This window comes from Hoplias malabaricus, chromosome 14 (genome assembly GCF_029633855.1).
Source record: "Hoplias malabaricus isolate fHopMal1 chromosome 14, fHopMal1.hap1, whole genome shotgun sequence".
Lineage (NCBI taxonomy): Eukaryota > Metazoa > Chordata > Actinopteri > Characiformes > Erythrinidae > Hoplias > Hoplias malabaricus.
The window spans coordinates 33,538,052-33,556,888 of NC_089813.1; the positions used below are offsets into that span (position 1 = coordinate 33,538,052).

At 42.0% G+C, this 18,837-nt stretch overlaps 2 protein-coding genes across 5 annotated transcripts; one reads left to right on the forward strand and one right to left on the reverse strand.

Moving 5' to 3' along the window:
• The first annotated feature begins 1,495 nt into the window (after positions 1-1,495).
• borcs6 (BLOC-1 related complex subunit 6) lies at positions 1,496-6,733 on the forward strand. Of its 4 annotated transcripts, none has more exons than XM_066643136.1 (6): positions 1,496-1,621; positions 3,364-3,848; positions 4,349-4,841; positions 5,143-5,306; positions 5,423-5,506; positions 5,625-6,733. In XM_066643136.1, exons 2-6 carry the CDS (start codon positions 3,375-3,377, stop codon positions 5,748-5,750), a joined length of 1,341 nt encoding a protein of 446 aa, XP_066499233.1. In that variant the 5' UTR covers positions 1,496-1,621; positions 3,364-3,374; the 3' UTR covers positions 5,751-6,733. The 4 variants fall into 4 exon arrangements, with proteins under 4 accessions (XP_066499233.1, XP_066499235.1, XP_066499234.1 ...); XM_066643138.1 differs by having other exon boundaries at positions 1,546-1,621; positions 3,367-3,848; XM_066643137.1 differs by lacking the exon at positions 1,496-1,621 and adding an exon at positions 1,673-1,875.
• Positions 6,734-12,631: 5,898 nt separating this feature from the next.
• On the reverse strand, positions 12,632-15,017 carry si:dkey-72l14.3 (Glyco_hydro_56 domain-containing protein). The gene is made up of 4 exons (XM_066643163.1): positions 14,487-15,017; positions 13,808-14,203; positions 13,242-13,331; positions 12,632-13,158 (listed from the first exon to the last, which is right to left on the reverse strand). Exons 1-4 carry the CDS (start codon positions 15,015-15,017, stop codon positions 12,655-12,657), a joined length of 1,521 nt encoding a protein of 506 aa, XP_066499260.1. The 3' UTR covers positions 12,632-12,654.
• Between the last annotated feature and the right edge of the window lie 3,820 nt (positions 15,018-18,837).

Consider the following 18,837-nt stretch of genomic DNA (forward strand, 5'->3'; position numbering starts at 1 on the left):
TTAGCTTGTTTGGATCACTGTGTGTCTGCAGCGGTGTGTAATCTATTGGGCCATGACTGAGGCAGACTGTCTTGAACTCTCTCTGACCCGACTCTAAATATTCTGTGGCAAACACTGAACACTGGAATTCTGCAATCAGATTATATTCTGCCCTCCAAACACAGGCTGTGAAACTACCTCAGAATGTTGCCTTGGATACTGCAGAACCTTTAAACACACACACACACACACACACAATGAATAATAAATACACAGAGAGAGAGAGAGAGAGAGAGAGAGAGAGAGAGAGAGAGAGAGAGAGAGAGAGAGAGAGAGAGAGAAAGGGAGAAAGGGGGGATTAGTGGGGGGTGCTGATGACTGACTGCTGAGGACACTGTGGTCCTGTGTAACTGAGGCTTGGAGGCCTTAAACATGGGAGCTCTTTCATCTCCCTGCTCCAGTTTATTAAATAGAGTTTGTGTGTGTGTGTGTGTGTGTGTGTGTGTGTGTGTGTGTTTGGTGTGTAAGAGTGTGAGGATGAAATAGAGAGTGTGTTGGGTGTGGTTTGTTTCATAGCAGGGAGGATTTTGGGTATGAGTAAGTATAATAACAGACTCTTTCATTTCTGAAGTCCTGGTCACAGTCAGGTCTCTGTAGCAGGACCTGAGCTGACCTAATGTTAGGAAAGGAATATAAATACTGTTAATGCTTCCTTTAATTTAGATTAGTCATTACAGGGAATGACAAACAAATTTTCCCAAGAGCTTTTAAAAGTTTTTTAAAAGTAAAGTCATATTTTAGCACACTTTAGCCACAAACACATATATGGTTTAGTCGCCACCTTTGGCAAACTGGAGGTACTGCATGTACGATATCTTCGAACCTGTGACTTACCGTGATTGTTTAGGAGGACGGTAAATAGACTTTTGTCTATATATTTATATATATATATATAAATAGTCTTTTGGACCCGTTTACTTTTATTTTTACATTAGTTTATCATTTTTTAAATTTAACTCCAACTGCAGACCATACTATATATTTATTTTAAAGGATTTTTATAAAGACTAATAATAAAAGACTAATATAAAGACCAATAATAAAAGACGAAGAGTGATAACGACCAATGGCTTAATATGGCGGAGCATTTCCGCTTTAAAACTTCAGCGCTGACAAGACAGACTCAAATAAACTAATTCAGACAGACGGGGGTTCTTACGTCATACACATTTATAAGAACCAATCCTAACAACTCGAGTTTTTCATGTTGCAGACCAGAGGCAGGGACTAATTGCATATTTATAGGACCGTGCATACTGAACGAGGGTGAAAATACAGTTATCAGTTATATCTAAAACAGTTTTAAGACATTGGTGTTTTCAATAATTAAATTTGTATTATAATATTTTAAATAAAAATGTTAATACTTTTAAATCATACTTGTTTATTAGTGTCGAACAAGAAAGAGTTAAACCGATTACCAGAGGGCGGGGTTAATATTAATATTTTACTCATGGATCAATATAACGTCCGAGAAAATTCAACACGGAACTATTTTCCACTCATTGCGGTTCAACACGTCGGATATTTATCAGGGACACGGGGACTGGCAGCCTTCGCGCTGAGGAGAGAGGAGAGAGAGGTAAATGTTTATAGGTGTTTCTTGACGACGCGGCGAAGCTGAGATGCCGCTCTTCGGCTGTGAGCTGCAGGACTGAAGTGGTCAGCAGTTCAGAAGGCGAAGGGCACGGATTCTTTGTTTATTTCTGTCCGCGGGGAGAAGATTAGGCCTGGAGTTTGCCGTTAGCAACAGTTAGCGAGTTGCCGTTGGTTTTGAACGGCAGTCGGCTAATGCTAAAGCTAGCAGCTGTTAGCTGACGTCAGATGACTGGTGAGGTAATACAGCAGTCGCTCTTCTGCATTTCTCTGATTTAAACCTAGCAGGGTTTTTTCATCAATTTACGACCCGACATAAAACTGCTGTGTTCTCAGAGATAAAAGGCCAACTCGTTTCGCGTCTAAAACATTAAAAATGATGGTGTTTTCCGTGTCTGTGGTTGGAGGATTGTAGCGTCGTCATATGATTTCAGTTCCTCAGTTATGCCAGTTTCTGAAGCCTGACTGAAGGGGCTTGAAATATGATTAACTGCACTGGAGCAAGATGCATTTTACAGCATAGAGCACTCCATATTACCGAGTACAACCTGCCCAGCGTCTGTCCTGGAAGCTCTTCTCTAAACTCTGGACGCACACAGTGAGTGATGTTGCAGCGAAGCGATTCTGCAGGCTGCCTTCTCCACTGTGATATGGTTTATAAAAATGACCTAACTGTCTTTATATTCATTATATGCACTTTGTAGTTAAACAAGTACCAACTGTAGTCCATCGGTTGCTTTACATGCTTTCACCATGTTCTTTAATAGACAGGACTACTACTGACCAGGTATGATTTGGGGGGTGGACCATTCTCAGTGCTGCAGTGACAGTGGTGGATTGAAGTGGATTAGACACAGCTGTTTTTAAACTCTCCATGTCCTTACTGAACAGAGAGTATTCCACTGACATCATCCTGTGGGCAGCGTCCTGTGTTCACTGATGGCAGCAAAAACAGACGAGCTACTGCTTTTGGCACTGCGCTTACAAGGTGCAACAACTAGTTGGGTGTCTCAGATTAGAGGTCAGTGAAAGGGTAAAATGTTTAAAATCTCCAGCAGCGTTTCTGGATCTGATCCCCATGTGTCAGTGCAACACTGAGAATGACCCAACACTCAAATAAAACTTCCTTTGTGGTTGTCGTTAACATTGAAATACAAGGGAAGGGGGCTAACAGCTTATGCAGAGCAACAGATGGACTTCAGCCTGTGACTGTACAACTACAGGGTGCAGCTATAGGTGAATGATAGCTTGTAAAATGGACAGTGAATGTGGAAACAATGAAGTGTGTATTTGCATTTGAAATGTTTGTGTCTGATTTACTCTCTCTCTGATGTGGTTGATAGAAAAATGAATGGTTAAATTGAATTCTATGAATGAATGAAAGAAATCCAGGGACCCGGAATAATTTTCAAGCAAGAATCACATAAACCACACAACAAACCAACATTTTGGAAAGACGGTCCCCACTGAAAGGAAACAGCTGTTCAAGACTAAGCTTTACTTGCCCTGTAGTGTTCACTAGAACAAAAAGAAAATGTTTCTTTCTTTCATGAAAAATGTTTGCGTTTTTGTGGTGTATTCATGGTGGATAAGGATTGTTTTTTACCCTTTTGTGCGGAGATTGAGACAAAGGAATGTAATGATGAGATTACTGAACTACAATAGTAAACTCGCACAGTAGATATGAAGTTCATGATGCTAGTGACTGATAACACGTTTTTTATGTAGCAGCCTGAGGGATGAGCCACTCCTCAGGGATTGGCCATGAGGTGCAGGAGGCAACCAATGGGGTGGACGTTTCCGAACCTCCAGGAGTTTGCGAATGGATGAGCCCCCATGGCTCCACGTCCTTAACGTGTCGAGATGGAGAAGCTTGCCCAGAGTTGGACAAACAGGAAGGAACTGTTTCAGAAGCTGATGCACGTCTACCCCACAGCACAGAGACAGTGTACAGAAAACCACACAAGAACTCAGTAACTCACACCAAAACACACACCTCTGATGAGGTCTCCCCAAACACAGATGAGTTACTGCATGTATCCACATCTCAGTCCCAACCAGTATCCAAAACCAGATCTGGCATGGACACTGTAAACCCAGCACATGCGCAAACTGATGATGGGCGAGGAGGAGAGGAGAATGAGATGGATGAATGTGAAGATGATGTGACACAGTGTGAGCAAAATAAGCAATTGGAAGACGTTTCTGTGCAGGTAAGGCCTGTATTAAACCCCTCACAACTTTTGCCTGTTCAGTGAACTCTCTTTGACACTGGTGATTACTGCTTTTGAGTAATCTGATTTGTATGTTCTGTCAGTAAGAGCTGCTTACCGGTTTTGCTACATAAGCTTCTTCACCTCTGCTGCATGACACTCCCTGATGTCTCATGCAAAGGTCCAGGATTGTTATAATGGGAATATGACTCTAGTGCATATATGAAAGTGCTGAAATTGACTTGTGGCTCTGTATATGACACTAGGTAAACAGCATAAATGAGCCTTGACCCTAATTATGCAACACCATTAATAAACTAATAAACATCTAGAAGCCTTTGGCTTTGTCCATTTTCAAAGATGAAAAGGCATAGATAGAAAAACATAGTCTGTTTAAAGTTAAAAGTAAGTCTATGATGTTTTATGAAGAGCATTCATACTGTTTGCCAATAAACTCCAATTACATGGTAATGCATTTTAATAATTAGCATTAATTTCAGCCAGTGAACGAGGCCACCACAGAAGACCCCCCTACGTCAGGAAGCCCACCCACAGAACTGCCCAGCAATTCAGGATCTGACAATGGTGCCCCCTCTCTTGCGTCTACTCCGCCTGAACAGGCCCCACCACTCGTCCCAGCTCCTCCGCACAGTTCAGCACCTGCTCCCATGATGCCAGAGCCTGACGTTTGGCAGCGGCCAGCTCACGTGATGGCGGAGGTGCGGGTGCGTTCTGCACCGGAGCGAGACCGGGAGCGTGTGGTGCGGGGCATGCAGGACAGTAAAAGTCTGGATGGCATCAGTGATGCATATGGAGGTGGCTCCCGGGGAGTGGGGGCCAAAGGGGGTCAGGCGGAGGGACGCAGGGCCACCATTTCTAGCGCTCTGGAACTGGAGGGAACTGTGAGTCATGACGGCGATCTTACACACTTCATCACCAAGAACCTGGAGCAGAAGATCAAGATGAGCTCACGACCCAGTCTTGATACTGACTGTGAGTGTGTTCTTAAACTTATTTCTGTGTATTTTTATGAGCTGTCTTGTGTGCTTTAGATAAGTATTGTAGACAAGTATCACACAGTATCTGAAACCACACAAAGTCAGTCTTTTTTTGGGATAATTTCACACAAATTGACTTCACGTGGTTCCAGATACTGTGTGATACTTGTCCAGAATCTAGAAATCGATAAATGCATTGCTAAAACAGTCAAAGAAATCTGTTGTTTTTTATTATAATTGATGTAAATTCAATGTTTCACCACTGGTTGTGTGTTGTGTATCTGTGTCCTGTGCAGCGGACTGCTCAGGCCCAGTGGTACGAAGTCGTGGCTCATTACGCCGACCAGCTGATATCCCCCCTATAGATGCATCAGTGCTGCTGGATTTGCAAAAACACACACAAGAAGTTGCCCAAAGTGTAGAGATGATGCTCCGCAGCCTCAATGGAACCATCCAGAATGTAAGCATTTCAGTCATTAGTAGTGAAAGTGGGACATTGGAGCTTATTGTTGTCAGCTACTAGTTCATGCCATAGTATTAATATTACTCTCTCCCTCTTCTATGTCGTCTATGTAGATGACTGCTTTGAGTGTGGGCTATATTCAGACGTACAGAGATTCTGTGGATAGTTTGGGAGAGTCAGTGGATATGAGCATAAAGGTATGAGTGCTTTCTTAATGACTGTGAGTGAACTTTTGTTGGCGTTGTGTTGCTTGGTAGTTTGGAGTCAGTTTCTCTATCAAGTATTTACTTACACAATTTTGGGTTGTGTCTGCAGGGAATGTACACACTGATGGCTCGATGTGAGGAGTTGGATCGTTCCATGCAGCCCATTCAGTCGCTTGCAGCTCAGATCAGAGATATCAAACGTACGCTGGACGCTTTGGAAGCCATCTGCAAGTAACTGCTGGCAACTAGCCACACCCCTTTGATGAATCAGAAGCTCCTGGAGATGCTTTGCGACGAAAGTCCGCCCTCTGCAGACAATTTGCTAATTATCACGCAACCGAATCACTTTGCTAATGATTGTGTCTCCTAGCAATGCTCTGTGAGCGCTCCTTCCCTTAGAGATGGCCTTGCTCTAGCACCTATCCATGGAGACCACCCATTATTAGCCCTTCTCTTATTGTGGCTCCTCCCCTGTAGGATGATTGTTGGGGGAGAGAAACACAGACTTCTGTGAGCTCACACCGTCCAACATGCATATGACCACAAAGAGGTGCCCTCTCTCCCTCTCTGAATGCATCAGTAGCAGTGGTTGGACTATTTATGGAGTGTGCGTGTGCGCACGTGTGTATATTTGTGTATATTGTTTATTTTAAGAAATGAACTGGTGATGAGTGTATCACTTCCTAGAGATGAGGGGAAATGTGTTGCGTCTCTGTTTGTCCATATGGAACCCTTTACTAGAAGCCATTCTCTGTTTGTTTGTCTTCAGATTGGATGCTATGTATCCCCATTTGACTAAAGTTCTGTTTCCACGGTGACCACTGATCCTTTCTAACACACGTGTCCTATCAAATGCCCAGGGAGTTGTGGACGTTGCGTTGCCACGGTGACAATTATGATGCGTTTCCGTGGCACGTGAGGTGCAGTATGTGTCAACTAGCCGGAGGCTGAGTAGCCAGTGATACTGAAACACTTCTTTGTACTGAAAAAAAAAGTTAATGTGCAAGTTGAGTGAGACATAAAAGACAGGCAGTGGAGGAATGAAATGAAGGAGTGCAGGACAGTCCCTTTCCTCTCTCTCTGGCCCTGATTGCCGGCCCCCTGTCAGTCTCTGTGCATTTCTGCTTCTACAATCCCGATTTATCAACCAGTCTGTCTGGCATCAGTGTATGTTTTAAAGAATTAAATATAACAATAAATTTACTAGAATGATCCAGAAATATGTCTTGCCTTATTTTGCTGTGAATCATTTGGTATGGCTCAGCATTTTCTCTTGGATCTAAACTTCAATAATAAGTTGAAGTCTTAAATCTTTCATTCGTTCATTTTCTGTAACTGCGTGATCTTGTTTAGGGTTGTGGTGGATCAGCATCATTCAGAACACACCAAGACAGGAACACACCCTGGAGAGGCCACCAGTCCATGACAGTCACACACTCACATCTATGGATGAATGAATAGCCAGTTAACCTACCAACATGTTTTTTTTTAATTGTGGGAGGAAACCCTTGCAGATATAGGGACAATAGACCACACTCCTCACAGACACAGTGTTTGAACCCATAACCCCAGGTACACAGTTTGCTGTTATGATTGTTTGTTTATCTTCATACACAGTTACCATAATTGTACAGTTGTGGTCTTCTATTGTTGTGGTATAGTAACTGCAGTATTTTTTACCTTCTCACAGAAGCAGTGAGAGTAAATGTGTCCATGCTCTTGCTTGTAGAACAGCATTACTCTCCACAGAACAAGGCAATGTGTGCAGATCAGGCCCGAGAATTAAGCCGGAAGACTAGGGAGGAAATGAAGTTACTGAATTCCTAGTAAATGCAGGTGAGTTCTTGGAAAGCGTCCTCCTCTGACACACAGCTCAGTCGTATTAGCTCACCGCTGCCACTGCAGTCCTTGGCTATGATTCACTAATTAACATGGCTGTGTGTGCTTTTCGGGGGAGTGTATCCTCACTTGGCATGGTCAAGATTAAGGCGGGTTGACAGCCTTAGGCTCTTGGTTGGAGAAGCCCACACTGGCTTTGCTGTGCTAAATCATCCCCCCAGCCCACATAATGAATCACTTAGTGAGTTAGGCTTTGGCTCCACTGTTTCTACCACAGTATTTAGACAGAATCTCTTCTCTGAGTTAGATTTAGCCACTCTGTACATTTCTGCTTTGAAGGAATGTTCTGTGGAAGCGTACACCTCTCCATGAACCCTGAGCTTATTATTCAGTTATGACAGTTATCCAGAGACTGGAATGGAATAAGGGTATTTTTCTCCCGCTTTTTTAAATTCAAGGATAGATGGGTACACAGTCAGTGCTTGAGGTTTAAGGGGTTAATTACATGTAATACCTTAATAATATGGTTTCCAAACCTATATATATATACACGCATTGCCAAGTGTGATGAACAGCAGTAACACATTAGTGAGCTATGAAACGTCCTCTGGACTGAGAGAAACGTCCATTACTTTTGGGATGGTGCTCAGTCACCCAACATCAGCAAAATTCATTTCAATTGGGTACTACACATTGATGCTATAAAGTATATACTATGTATTTTATAGTTAAATGTGAGCTAATACACAACAATAATAACATACTACACCTTTTTATTTAAACTTATGGGAGGTGATGAAATGTTGCTAAGCTAGTGCATGTCATACCAAGCTACAGTGCTGTCGGCCTTTCTTTCCCTCAAAGGCTAAAACTCAAATATCACCCTCCACACTGCATAGTGTAGGTCATAAAACAAAGGTTTAATGCCCTGCCTGAGTGTAGTAGTATTAGCTGTATAATCCCTGAAGTCCGCTATGTAAGGAGTAGGATATAGCTAAGTTCTTCCAGAAGTGAGAAGCTCCTTCCTTTCTGTTTCCCGCTGGATAGTGGGACAGTAGTCTCATCTAATAACGATACTCAAAAACGGACAACGTTTACTCAACTTTAACGCTTGTTAGAATTAAATGCACAATTGGAACACGGCAGTAGTTTCTGATTTAATCTGAATGCACTTCATTGTTTAACTTGAAATGTAGCATGTAGCTTAGGTTTGTATCATTGTTTACTGTTTATTATACTTCAGTGTTGTTTGTGCTGTTTACCGGCTCAGCAGATGGTGCAGATGAGCGCTTCGATTCACAGTAAACACGGCTAGATCCGTGTCTCAGTACCAGATTATTGATAAGACAGAGACTAAACATGAGATTAAGGGGTTAGCTTGGACAGATGGCCTGATAGAGGTGAAGGGTAGTGGTTGACCGGCTCTGCAACATTCAGCAAATCTGATCATACACTTATCACTGCTCAACAAAATTCCCGGCTACGTGTTTTACATTGTAGCATCTTCACGTGTACGTGTGGGGAGAACAGTACGTTTGTGTATGTGTGTGTTTATATGGAGCTTTGTGGTGTGCGATATGTCTGCTTTCATGTGCATATTTGTTTCCATAAACAACTGGGTACATGAATTTGTTTGTGAGGGTAAACACCTTTTTGAATTCAAGTTGGAACATGCTCCAGCTCCGGGGGTTTTGAATATGTGTAACTTTGTATAACACGGATGGCAGAGAATTATTACCCATGACCATTATCAGGTGAATCGAAATCTGCCCTTCAGCCTTATGCTAAGAAGCTTAAAGCGAAGCCATAATATCCACTTTCACAGTGAAAATCTGTTTCTTCTTAAAAAATAAACTACAGATTCTGATTTTGCCATAGTGTATTCTGATTACCCCTGATATTACGGAGATAGCAGACCACTGTTGACCCACTGAGAGCAAAGTTGGAGGTCCACTAATGTTTTGCACAGCGTTTTCTGGGCGGACCACTGGTGATTAAACAGAATTTTAGACAAAATGCCACATTTTAGCACTTTTCCATTCACAGTCCAATTTACATTTTTCCCCTTCATTAGGTTCTTTTTGTTATCTTTTATAAATAAGATTAGTAAATAATTTTAATCCAGCACAGTGTCAACATTTTCAGCATTTAATAATTTTATATCAGGCTTTTACTCATTATTATATCTCTCATAGTTTTTGGTAATATTTGTATTAGTGTGTTTTCCAGAATAAAAGTCTCTGTGAATTTAAAATCTGTTTGAGGGGATTATAAATGGGTTATAACCTGTTCAGGACAGTAATCTGAGTGGTCCGATGGTGGACCAGCAGTGGTCTACAGTCAGTGGTGTTCCAGCCTTTTTATGGCAGTGGACCCAAATATGCTCGCTGTCTGGGACTCTTTGCTGACTTGATAAGCCAGTGCACCATATGTTCAGCAAAGGATTCTTTTACACTATATAGTTACTTGGATTATCCAGAAAGAAGCCTATGGACTAAGCAGAGCCTTTATTTCACTTTACCACACTTATATCCACCACATCTAGACTTGCATGTCCACAAGCAATCTTTCTCATTGTACCTTTATTTCAGTTCTGTTTAGATTATTGTGCCTTTAATCAACAGAGCAGCTGTGGTAAATATCATTGTACAAAAGGACTACAAAACAGTGTTGTGCTTATTGTATGAAACTAGGGGATAGTTTTTTTAATTATTTATTTTGGGCTGATACGATAACCGATAATTAGCATCTTGGAGAGCTGATACCGAAATTAAAGTTAATTTTATCCTTTTGTAATTAAAGCTAACAAATTATTTTATCATAGGTTGTCATAGAACAAGCCTTTTGTTCAGTGTTTGTATATTTCTGTACATTTTAATTTTATCTTTTAAGTTTATTAGATGTCGTTCATTTATATATTTATCAAAGATTTACTGTCCACATGAATGGTTTCTAGCAGGGCGCTAATTAGTGCAGCACCTGGTTTGTTTTGGAGAGTGCGGGAGCGAGCGACGCTAGGGAGAGTGTTTATAATCGTTTATCATTGTGTTTCAGTAATAAATTCCGACGCTGAATGACTCTATATATTGTTTCATGTGTTTTATGTACGAGGGGCTTTTGCATTGTGGTGGAGAGTAACATGCTTAGGGTGACCAGACCTGAGATGCAGAAAAAGAGGACACGTCTCGGGGGGGGGGACTCTCGCCCCTCGCTGTATGCTTAGTTAAACCTATGTGTGCTTTTAGGTCCTTTACACCTTTATTTGCTACACAAAACATGGGGATTTCTTTTTTAATTCATCCGAGAACTTACATTTACGTTTCAGCATAGCTGCTCGAGCTGAGGGTAGGTGCATGAGCTTTGCCTGAGGTAAACAAGCACTACTGACGTGCACTGACCAATTAAATGTGTACAGAGAAGGTTATCGACCAATAACGGTAGCGCTACAGTCAGACCGTCCAATCAGAAGATTTTAGTTCACTTCACCACTCCCCCTTCTCACTCAAGGGAACCAATCGGAGTAGGGGAGGGCGGGACTAGTTTGTGAACGAAACGCTTCTCGAAGTTCAATGTAAGCGCTAGAAAAACAAAATCCCGGACGTTTGTGAAATTCCGCCCGGACATTTTTTAAGTCCAAAAAAGAGGACATGTCCGGGGAAAAGAGGACGTCTGGTCACCCTAAACTTTTAACTTGCTGTGTGTGTGCGCCTCATTGAACGTCACTGATATTTTCACCACAGAGAAATTAAATCCAAGAAACGGTTCTCTGCAGAAACTGTGAAAAATGTCCACACAACAGACATAGATGTGCATTTACAGGCGTCAGTGCATATGCGGTTGTAATATCGGTTAATATTCACCGATATATCTTGTATCACTATATGAAATCTTTTTTAAACAGTTTCTCTTATACATTACTACAATCTGCAAACATTCATGGCCTATCTACTATTCTTACGCAGTTATATTTTTTTAGTATCTCAGCACAGTATCAAATACAAAATATACACTAAAGAAAATTCAGCTCATTTAAAAAAAAAAAGTGTTTTTTACACTTCCATCTGACACCACATTATCACGGTTGTTAAATGTGCTTGTTTTGTAATGTAGGAGCAATAAGTAGCATTTGTATGCCATTAACTGGAGTCAAAATGTCCCTAGCAGCGAGCCAGTAACACATGGCATATTATGACCAGTTAACAGAGAAGGCTTCTGATTGCTCCTGTGTGAGAAGGCCACGATGCTCTGGTAACCATTTGTGGTGCCAGAATCTTTGCAGTTTTATAGAATATCGTTGTCTCTTGGTGGGATGGCACTCGCCATCACTCATCACTCTGATAAATTAGAATTCTTCTCCAAGCACGCAGAATTTTTGCAGCAAATTCAAAAGCTGTGGTGGTGTTTCAGAAGAAGCATCACCACATCCACCAAAACTAAATGAGGGAGAAAAGTGCATAAAAATACAAAAAACACATGTACAGGCACACTCTTCTCATGTACAAGAAGTATACCAAGCAAAACATTGCAGACGTCAGTAATCTTGTGTGTTATATATAAATGTTTATCCTTGGACAGGTCAGATGCGTGACAAATGACAAAGGCCTCTTTGGCCATCTTTGGATATAACAGTTTTCACATACAGAGCTGAGGATTTCCACAGATATCTGCTTCTGGGAGTTTATCACAGGACGTACAAATTGTTTGTGTTACTTAAACAAACCCAGTATCTGGCTGAATGGTGAAATCCATCCTGTCTAAAAATGGCCCAGTGAGTCATTACAAGGAGCCTTCCTTTTGGGCAACCATGCCGTAAGTGGTCAGTAATCACTCCATGCACTGACTGAAAGTAGTTGCTCGGTCCACTTTGCATCAAAAGAGGCTAAGTACGTCGGCGAGAGCCCTGTTCAAGTTTGGCTCGCCAGCTAGGGCTAATGGCTGTGAAATGGAATTTGGACACATTCTTTCTCAGAATGTTCTTCTCCTCATTGAAAAGCATTGCCCGAACCGTCACACCGAATAAAGCAGTCCATCAGTGAAAATTCACCCATTTTAAATGGTCATTATTCACTGCTCACTGAGCAGAATATTACAGAGGGCTTTCACAGCTGTATATGGCAGATGCAACCCAGAAGTGATCCAGTGATCCTTATCCAGAGCAACCCAGAGGCAGGCTAATGTCATGGTAGTCTTGCTGAAGGACCTTTACTAGTATGGAATCATGTTCCTGAGCAAGCAGAGAATAAAACCCTAGCCTGTGGATATCAAGGCTGTGTTATCTTGTACATCCTGCTTTTAGCAGTTTAGAGGTCAGTGTTTGCCACGCTGATAAATAACAGCACAAAAAGAAGTATAATGGGCACATTATGGGAGGGGCAGCTGCTGACAGTTGGCTGCTGCTGAGCAGGTGTAATGGTGTCCACTGTCCCTTCTCTCTGAGAAATAACAGAAGGGGGCTTTGGTGTGGGTGGTGGTCTCTGGCGTCTAATGTCCTGCCCACCTGACTCCTGGTCAGCAGCTGCTCCCTCCAGTGCCTCAAACCACTGGCAACGAAAATCCCGCCTCCAAATGTCCAAATAGGATGGAGGAAGTTCCCCCGTTGCTCGGATACCCTCCGCCCCATTGGGTAGCAGCATAAAGTGGGCTGGGGGAAGGTGCAGGTACACTGGGTCATCTAGTTTCTTGCGTACACAGCGGCCACGTCCTTGGCAAAGGGAGACCCCACAGAGACGTGCTGCTGTGGTTACGTTGACCACATAGGGGCCGAGAACCTCTCGCACATAGGAGCCAAGTTCAGAGCAGGACTTCTGTTGGACAAGAATATGCAAATGTTGAGTACTTCATTGGGGAATTAGAATAGAGATTGATTAAAGGATAAATTCATTTGTACCTGTGTTCTAGCAGTGAGGGACTTTTCCCAGATGATGACCCCTGCTGTACCCATAGCAGCGCTCTCTCCCACTGTGTTCACCAGGTCAGCCTAAAGCATACACATGTGTAGTTACATGCACTTTTAAAAATGAAGTGCCTACTGGGAGCAGTGTAACAAGAACCCTTATATGTTCTACAAATAGTTATTTTAAAAATATAATAGACAGTATTATTATAATAACTGAAGAGGTATCGTATGTAACATTGCTGTAATACTGTCAACTGGTGAGAGGGGCTTTTGAGCTGCAGGTGACTGGTGCAAGACTGGAGATAAAGGTGGAGACTAATCGAATATTCAAAGATCTGCACATACTGATTAAATGTAGTGGTGTAGGGTTACAGCTATTTCTCTGGGATTTTTTATTTTTGACTCATTTTGATAAAAATAGATGGGTCTTTAGGGATGTATTCACTGAACAGAGGGAACTTTAAAATCATACACTACACAGTGTATACAAACAATTAGACACTCATACTACCTACTGAATCACAGTGACATAAAAATAAACAGTTCACATACATTACCTCAGAGAGGAATGTACTGGAAGAAGCGTATACACTCCTGACCAATGGGAAAACAGGGAGATCAGATGTTGAGCCCGCTAGCGCTGCCACTCTAAGTGCCTCTCTGATCTGATTGGACGTATAAAGCCATGCCCCCTTGGTCCCTTCTGGTTGTTTTTCCATTGAGAGCATGGGGTACAGTGCCGAACTTCGTTTCCATAACCACATCATCTCATCGTTTAGGGCCATCTCTGCAGCTGGGCAGCGGCCAGTGTAATTGGCCAGCTGCATTTGGGCTGGGTCAAAGTTGTAGCAGTTTGGATATGAAGCCATGCCCCACAATCTCTGTGGGCGGAGCCTCTTCAGCTCTCTCAGCGTCTCCATTAGGATGGACTGGGCCGCGGCTTCGAAGTCCACCTAGCAGGAAATGACAGCAGGACCACATTAGAACGGTGTTCTACATGAACATGAATGAATCATAAAACAATTTAATATTTAAATGCCTAATATTAACTATTTCTCATGTGCCATAGACAATAAGGCCATGAAATCTTGGTACTAATCCGGTTCTGCGATGTATGAAAAGGTTTATGCTAATTTCTAAGTCATTTTAGACCATTTCTATTGTCATTTTGACACAGAGTGAACTGCAGGGCATGGTATTGCCCCAATGTATATGTGTAAGTGGGTGTGGCTCTACCTGAGCCCATTTCTCCACCTCCTCTGCGCTCCAATCAGGGAAAAAACCCCGGAGCAGTGTTCGCGACTCTTCCAGATACCTGCCCTGCTTGCCCCTGTTTCTGCTCCACTGAGGAGCCCATTCATCCCACCTCAGCAGCCCCAGCCCAGGTGATCCTGCCTGAGGCAGAGAGGTTGTCAGGTCTGCTTCTACCTTCTGAAGGTGGAGGTCCAGACTGGTGTGTTGTGGCAGGCCACCGTTGACTGGCTGACTCTCAGAGCTGAAATAAGGGTACAGCCCCAGTGAATCCTCATAAAACATGGCCACGCGACCCTCCCACTGCATCCCAAAGCCTGCTGGGTCTGGACGGCCCAGACAGTCTTTATTAGGCACTGCCCAGAGAACCAGGAAGGGCTGTCCAGCCAGTAGAGGAGCGCGGGCTGGTCCACTGAGGCACGGAGAGGAGAAAAATGACAAACAGAGAAAGAGGAGGCAAAGGAAGGGCATGGAGTGTTTGCTGTGAGCCATGAATGTGATTAAGGGGTGATTCATGGCTCCTCATCCCCACTCTCCAATCATCACCACCTGAAACACATAGTCAGTTAATAATTATACATCTCCCATTTGGTGCACTGTTATTATAGTCTGTATGAATGGGTGGGGTCGCGTAAAGGAATATCTCAGTGTTTTTAACCTAATCCCCATCTGCTTCTGTCACATGTTGTTACTGTAGAGAACAACCTTGATGAATGTCCTTGTATTTAGGAAAAGAACACAAAATCCACTGACTCAAGGCACATTCATAATAGGAACCAGTGGGAAGCAGCTTCATCATCTGCCTACTGCCATCTATTGTAAGTGCTGTGTGTAGGTTCTGTTCTGCTCTGTACTAGGTACAATGTTGTCTTTATGCTCCCATGTTACGAAGGACATTCCATCATTTTCCTTTTATCTTTTTTGTTACAGGTTTTAGTAGAAACTCCACTCATGTTGATGTTTTTATGTGGATTTATAAATACATGGCCATGCCTGCTCTCAAGGATTTCTTAGTCAGCTGGGCTTCGTAATACAACACAATGTTTACTTCTATACTACACACAAATGCAGTTGACAGTGCTTCATAAACATGAAAGCGAAATAAAATAAACTTATTCCTCAAGCCCCCTACAGGGTGTGTTCATGCCTTGCGCCCAGTGATTCCGGGTAGACTCCGGACCCACCGCGACCCTGAACTGGATAAGGGTTACAGATAATGAATGAATGTATTTATTGCTCAGGTATCTCTCAGCACCGCCAAGAGACATTTTTTGTAATCAAGACCATTCGAGATGAACCCAGGTAAAGCCTGAGACTGAGACACAAGTCTGAGTTAAGATTGAATATAAAAATGAACAAATATAAACAAATTTTACATTTATAATACATTCATTCATTCATTATCTGTAACCCGGAATCACTGGGCGCAAGGAGGGAATACACCCTGGAGGGGGCACCAGTCCTTCACAGGGCAACACAGACACACACACACATTCGGACACTTTTGAGTCTCCAATTCACCTACCACCGTGTGTTTTTGGACTGTGGGAGGAAACTGGAGCACCCGGAGGAAACCCACACGGACACAGGGAGAACACACCAACTCCTCACAGACAGTCACCCGGAGCAGGAATCGAACCCACAACCTCCAGGCCCCTGGAGCTGTGTGACTGCGACATCTACCTGTTGTCTGACATATGTTCATTATAATTTAGTATATGAGTGTTTTGTTAAATTTCTGTAACAGTAAAATAAATAATGAGTACATAAATATTTTGAAAATGACATTTCATTTAATAGAGTTTAAAAATATGATTTAGAGTTTTTATTAAACTTGTGCTTTCTCTCCATATGTCTGAGAAACAAATGAGGATCCCAGTGTCTGTTCTCAAAATGTGGTACAATTGACACTGACGTGAATATTTTTTCTTTAGAAGATTTCTGTACAGATAAATAACCAAAAGAACAATTCTAGATTGAACTCCAGATACACTTCCAGAGTATTACAACACTATGGCACAACTGAGCAAGAACATTTTATTTTTTTGTCACATTAAAACTAACTATTTTAGGCATTCATCACCCCTCAGGATAACATTGCTAGCATTCAGTTTTCAGTATAGTACGTTCAATCAGTTGAGACTATTGGACTAGGGTCCTCTGACAAAGTGCTGCAAAGAAGGAAAGTGCAAGTGCTTAAAGAAATTAAGGAAGAATTAAAAATATATGCAATGTCAAGCTTATTTCTTTGTTTGGAAATAAATTTGGACAAATTCTGGGCATAGCTGGACTTTGACGGGTAATTCCAAACAGGGCCGCAAAAACCTAGAACCAAAAAAAAATGGTGTGGTATAGCAACAGTGCAAGACAAATCTGTTTGACCAACAGAGCTGATAATTATTAAACACATGCATATAGTCATGTATGAGGTATTATTTAGAGGTGGTTATTCTTTACCCAGGCGGGAACACACCCTGGAGGGGGAGCCAGTACTTCACAGGGCAACACACATTCGGATAAAAATTTGAAGTCGCCAATCCACATACCAACGTGAGTATTTTGGACATTGGGAGGAAACCCATGTGGACACAGGGAGAACACATCAAACTCTTCACAGACAGTCACCCGGAGCGGGACTTGAACCCACAACCTCCAGGTAACTGGAGCTGTGTTACTGCAACACTACCTGCTGTGCCACTGTGCTACCAATGACCAACAATTAATTATATATAATCATTTTAATAAGATTTCTCCCAGAGCACAGCAGAAAAGGCAAAGGTGGAGCACAGGTGGTAGAGGATATTCTGTGGGAACCTAACAGGATTAATCAATGCTGCCCACGTTTAAAAGTAATCACTCCAACTAATACCCCTGCTGTTGTTCCACAAATCAGCGATAGAGGGCGCCAGCGGGTCACAGAAACGGCATAGGTCTAATAACAGTAGACATTCTCACATTTTCAGCTTCTTTACATATTCTATACCTCATTTTTTTCACCTCAAGAAGATTAAAAGGTGAAGCAGTGTGGCTTTAATCACAAAATCTGCTTGAATGTTTGAAGGAAAATGTGAGGCACGTTTCCACCTCAGCTCTTTGAGATTCAGACTAACGTTAGCTCAGCTCGATTTCCCTTGCTAAACCCGATAAACCCCATTTTCCACAGTTCTGTTTTCAGGGAGCGTCTAAAACCATAAATCATTGCTAAATTTGGCGCACAGGATTGATCTTCTTAGTTTTTCACGCGGAAGTAAGTCCATTGTTGTTTTCGCGCCTTTAGGCCTGAATAACACGCGAGGGTACGGTTGAGGGGAACGCTCTCTGCGCCAGAGAAGCTAATGAACCGAAAGCGGATGTTCAATAAGAAAGATATGTGAACTGAGAACAGGATTTAATCTCTATGTGGTAAAACCGTGCCTCTGTGAGCAGGCCCGCCGTTTTCTCATCCCATTTTAAACTTGGCAGTCGGACGGCATCATGTCCTAGAGAGCGGCTGTTGTTGTTTGTGATAGTTTGAGGCCAGGTCGTTCCTGAACTGTTATATAGGAGCAAGGCCACCATTTCAGGCCCACAGTTAAATCCTGACTTTTGAAAACACATGCATAAACCCTTGGACATAAACAGGAATAGTCAAATATAACACAATAGTAGAACCATATTTTAATTTCTAGTCCTTACAATTTAAAAACAATGAAAGGAAAAAAAAAAAAAAAAATTTCCATATAAACAAAACGTATCTCCTCTTTGATAATTGAATCAACTTTTTTTTTAGAATTTCAAAATGCCCAATGCCATTTGCATACATTTTCTAACATTAATATATATATATATATATATATATATATATATATATATATATATATATATATATATATATATATATATATATATTAAAATCTTTCTTTTGCAAAGAATATATTTGGAGATATATTTTGACACTGAAAATATGTACATTGCAGTATATTTGTAAATCACAGACAGTGTGACCATTAACTCTTTTTGCCAGTTTTCTACGTATCCAGCACTCTAGGTTCACTCTTGTCAAAAGCAAACAAACAAACAAACAACTTAAGACGTGTTTTAAGGCTTTGGGGTTCCTTCATATTCAGTTGTAAGTATTTTGAAATATGTGGGATAAGGACACACTTACCTCCAGATTGTCTGGGAAGAGGATGATGATGACAACGATGGGTGTTAAAATTCCCCAAGGTGTAGACAAGTAAAAGAAATGTGTTTTTTCAGGTGAGAAAGCAATGGTATAACAGTCCAGTCAGCCACAGTGGACAGAGGATGTAAGCTGACCATGAGGAGGGAGAGTGTCAAACAGGCATACGGATCA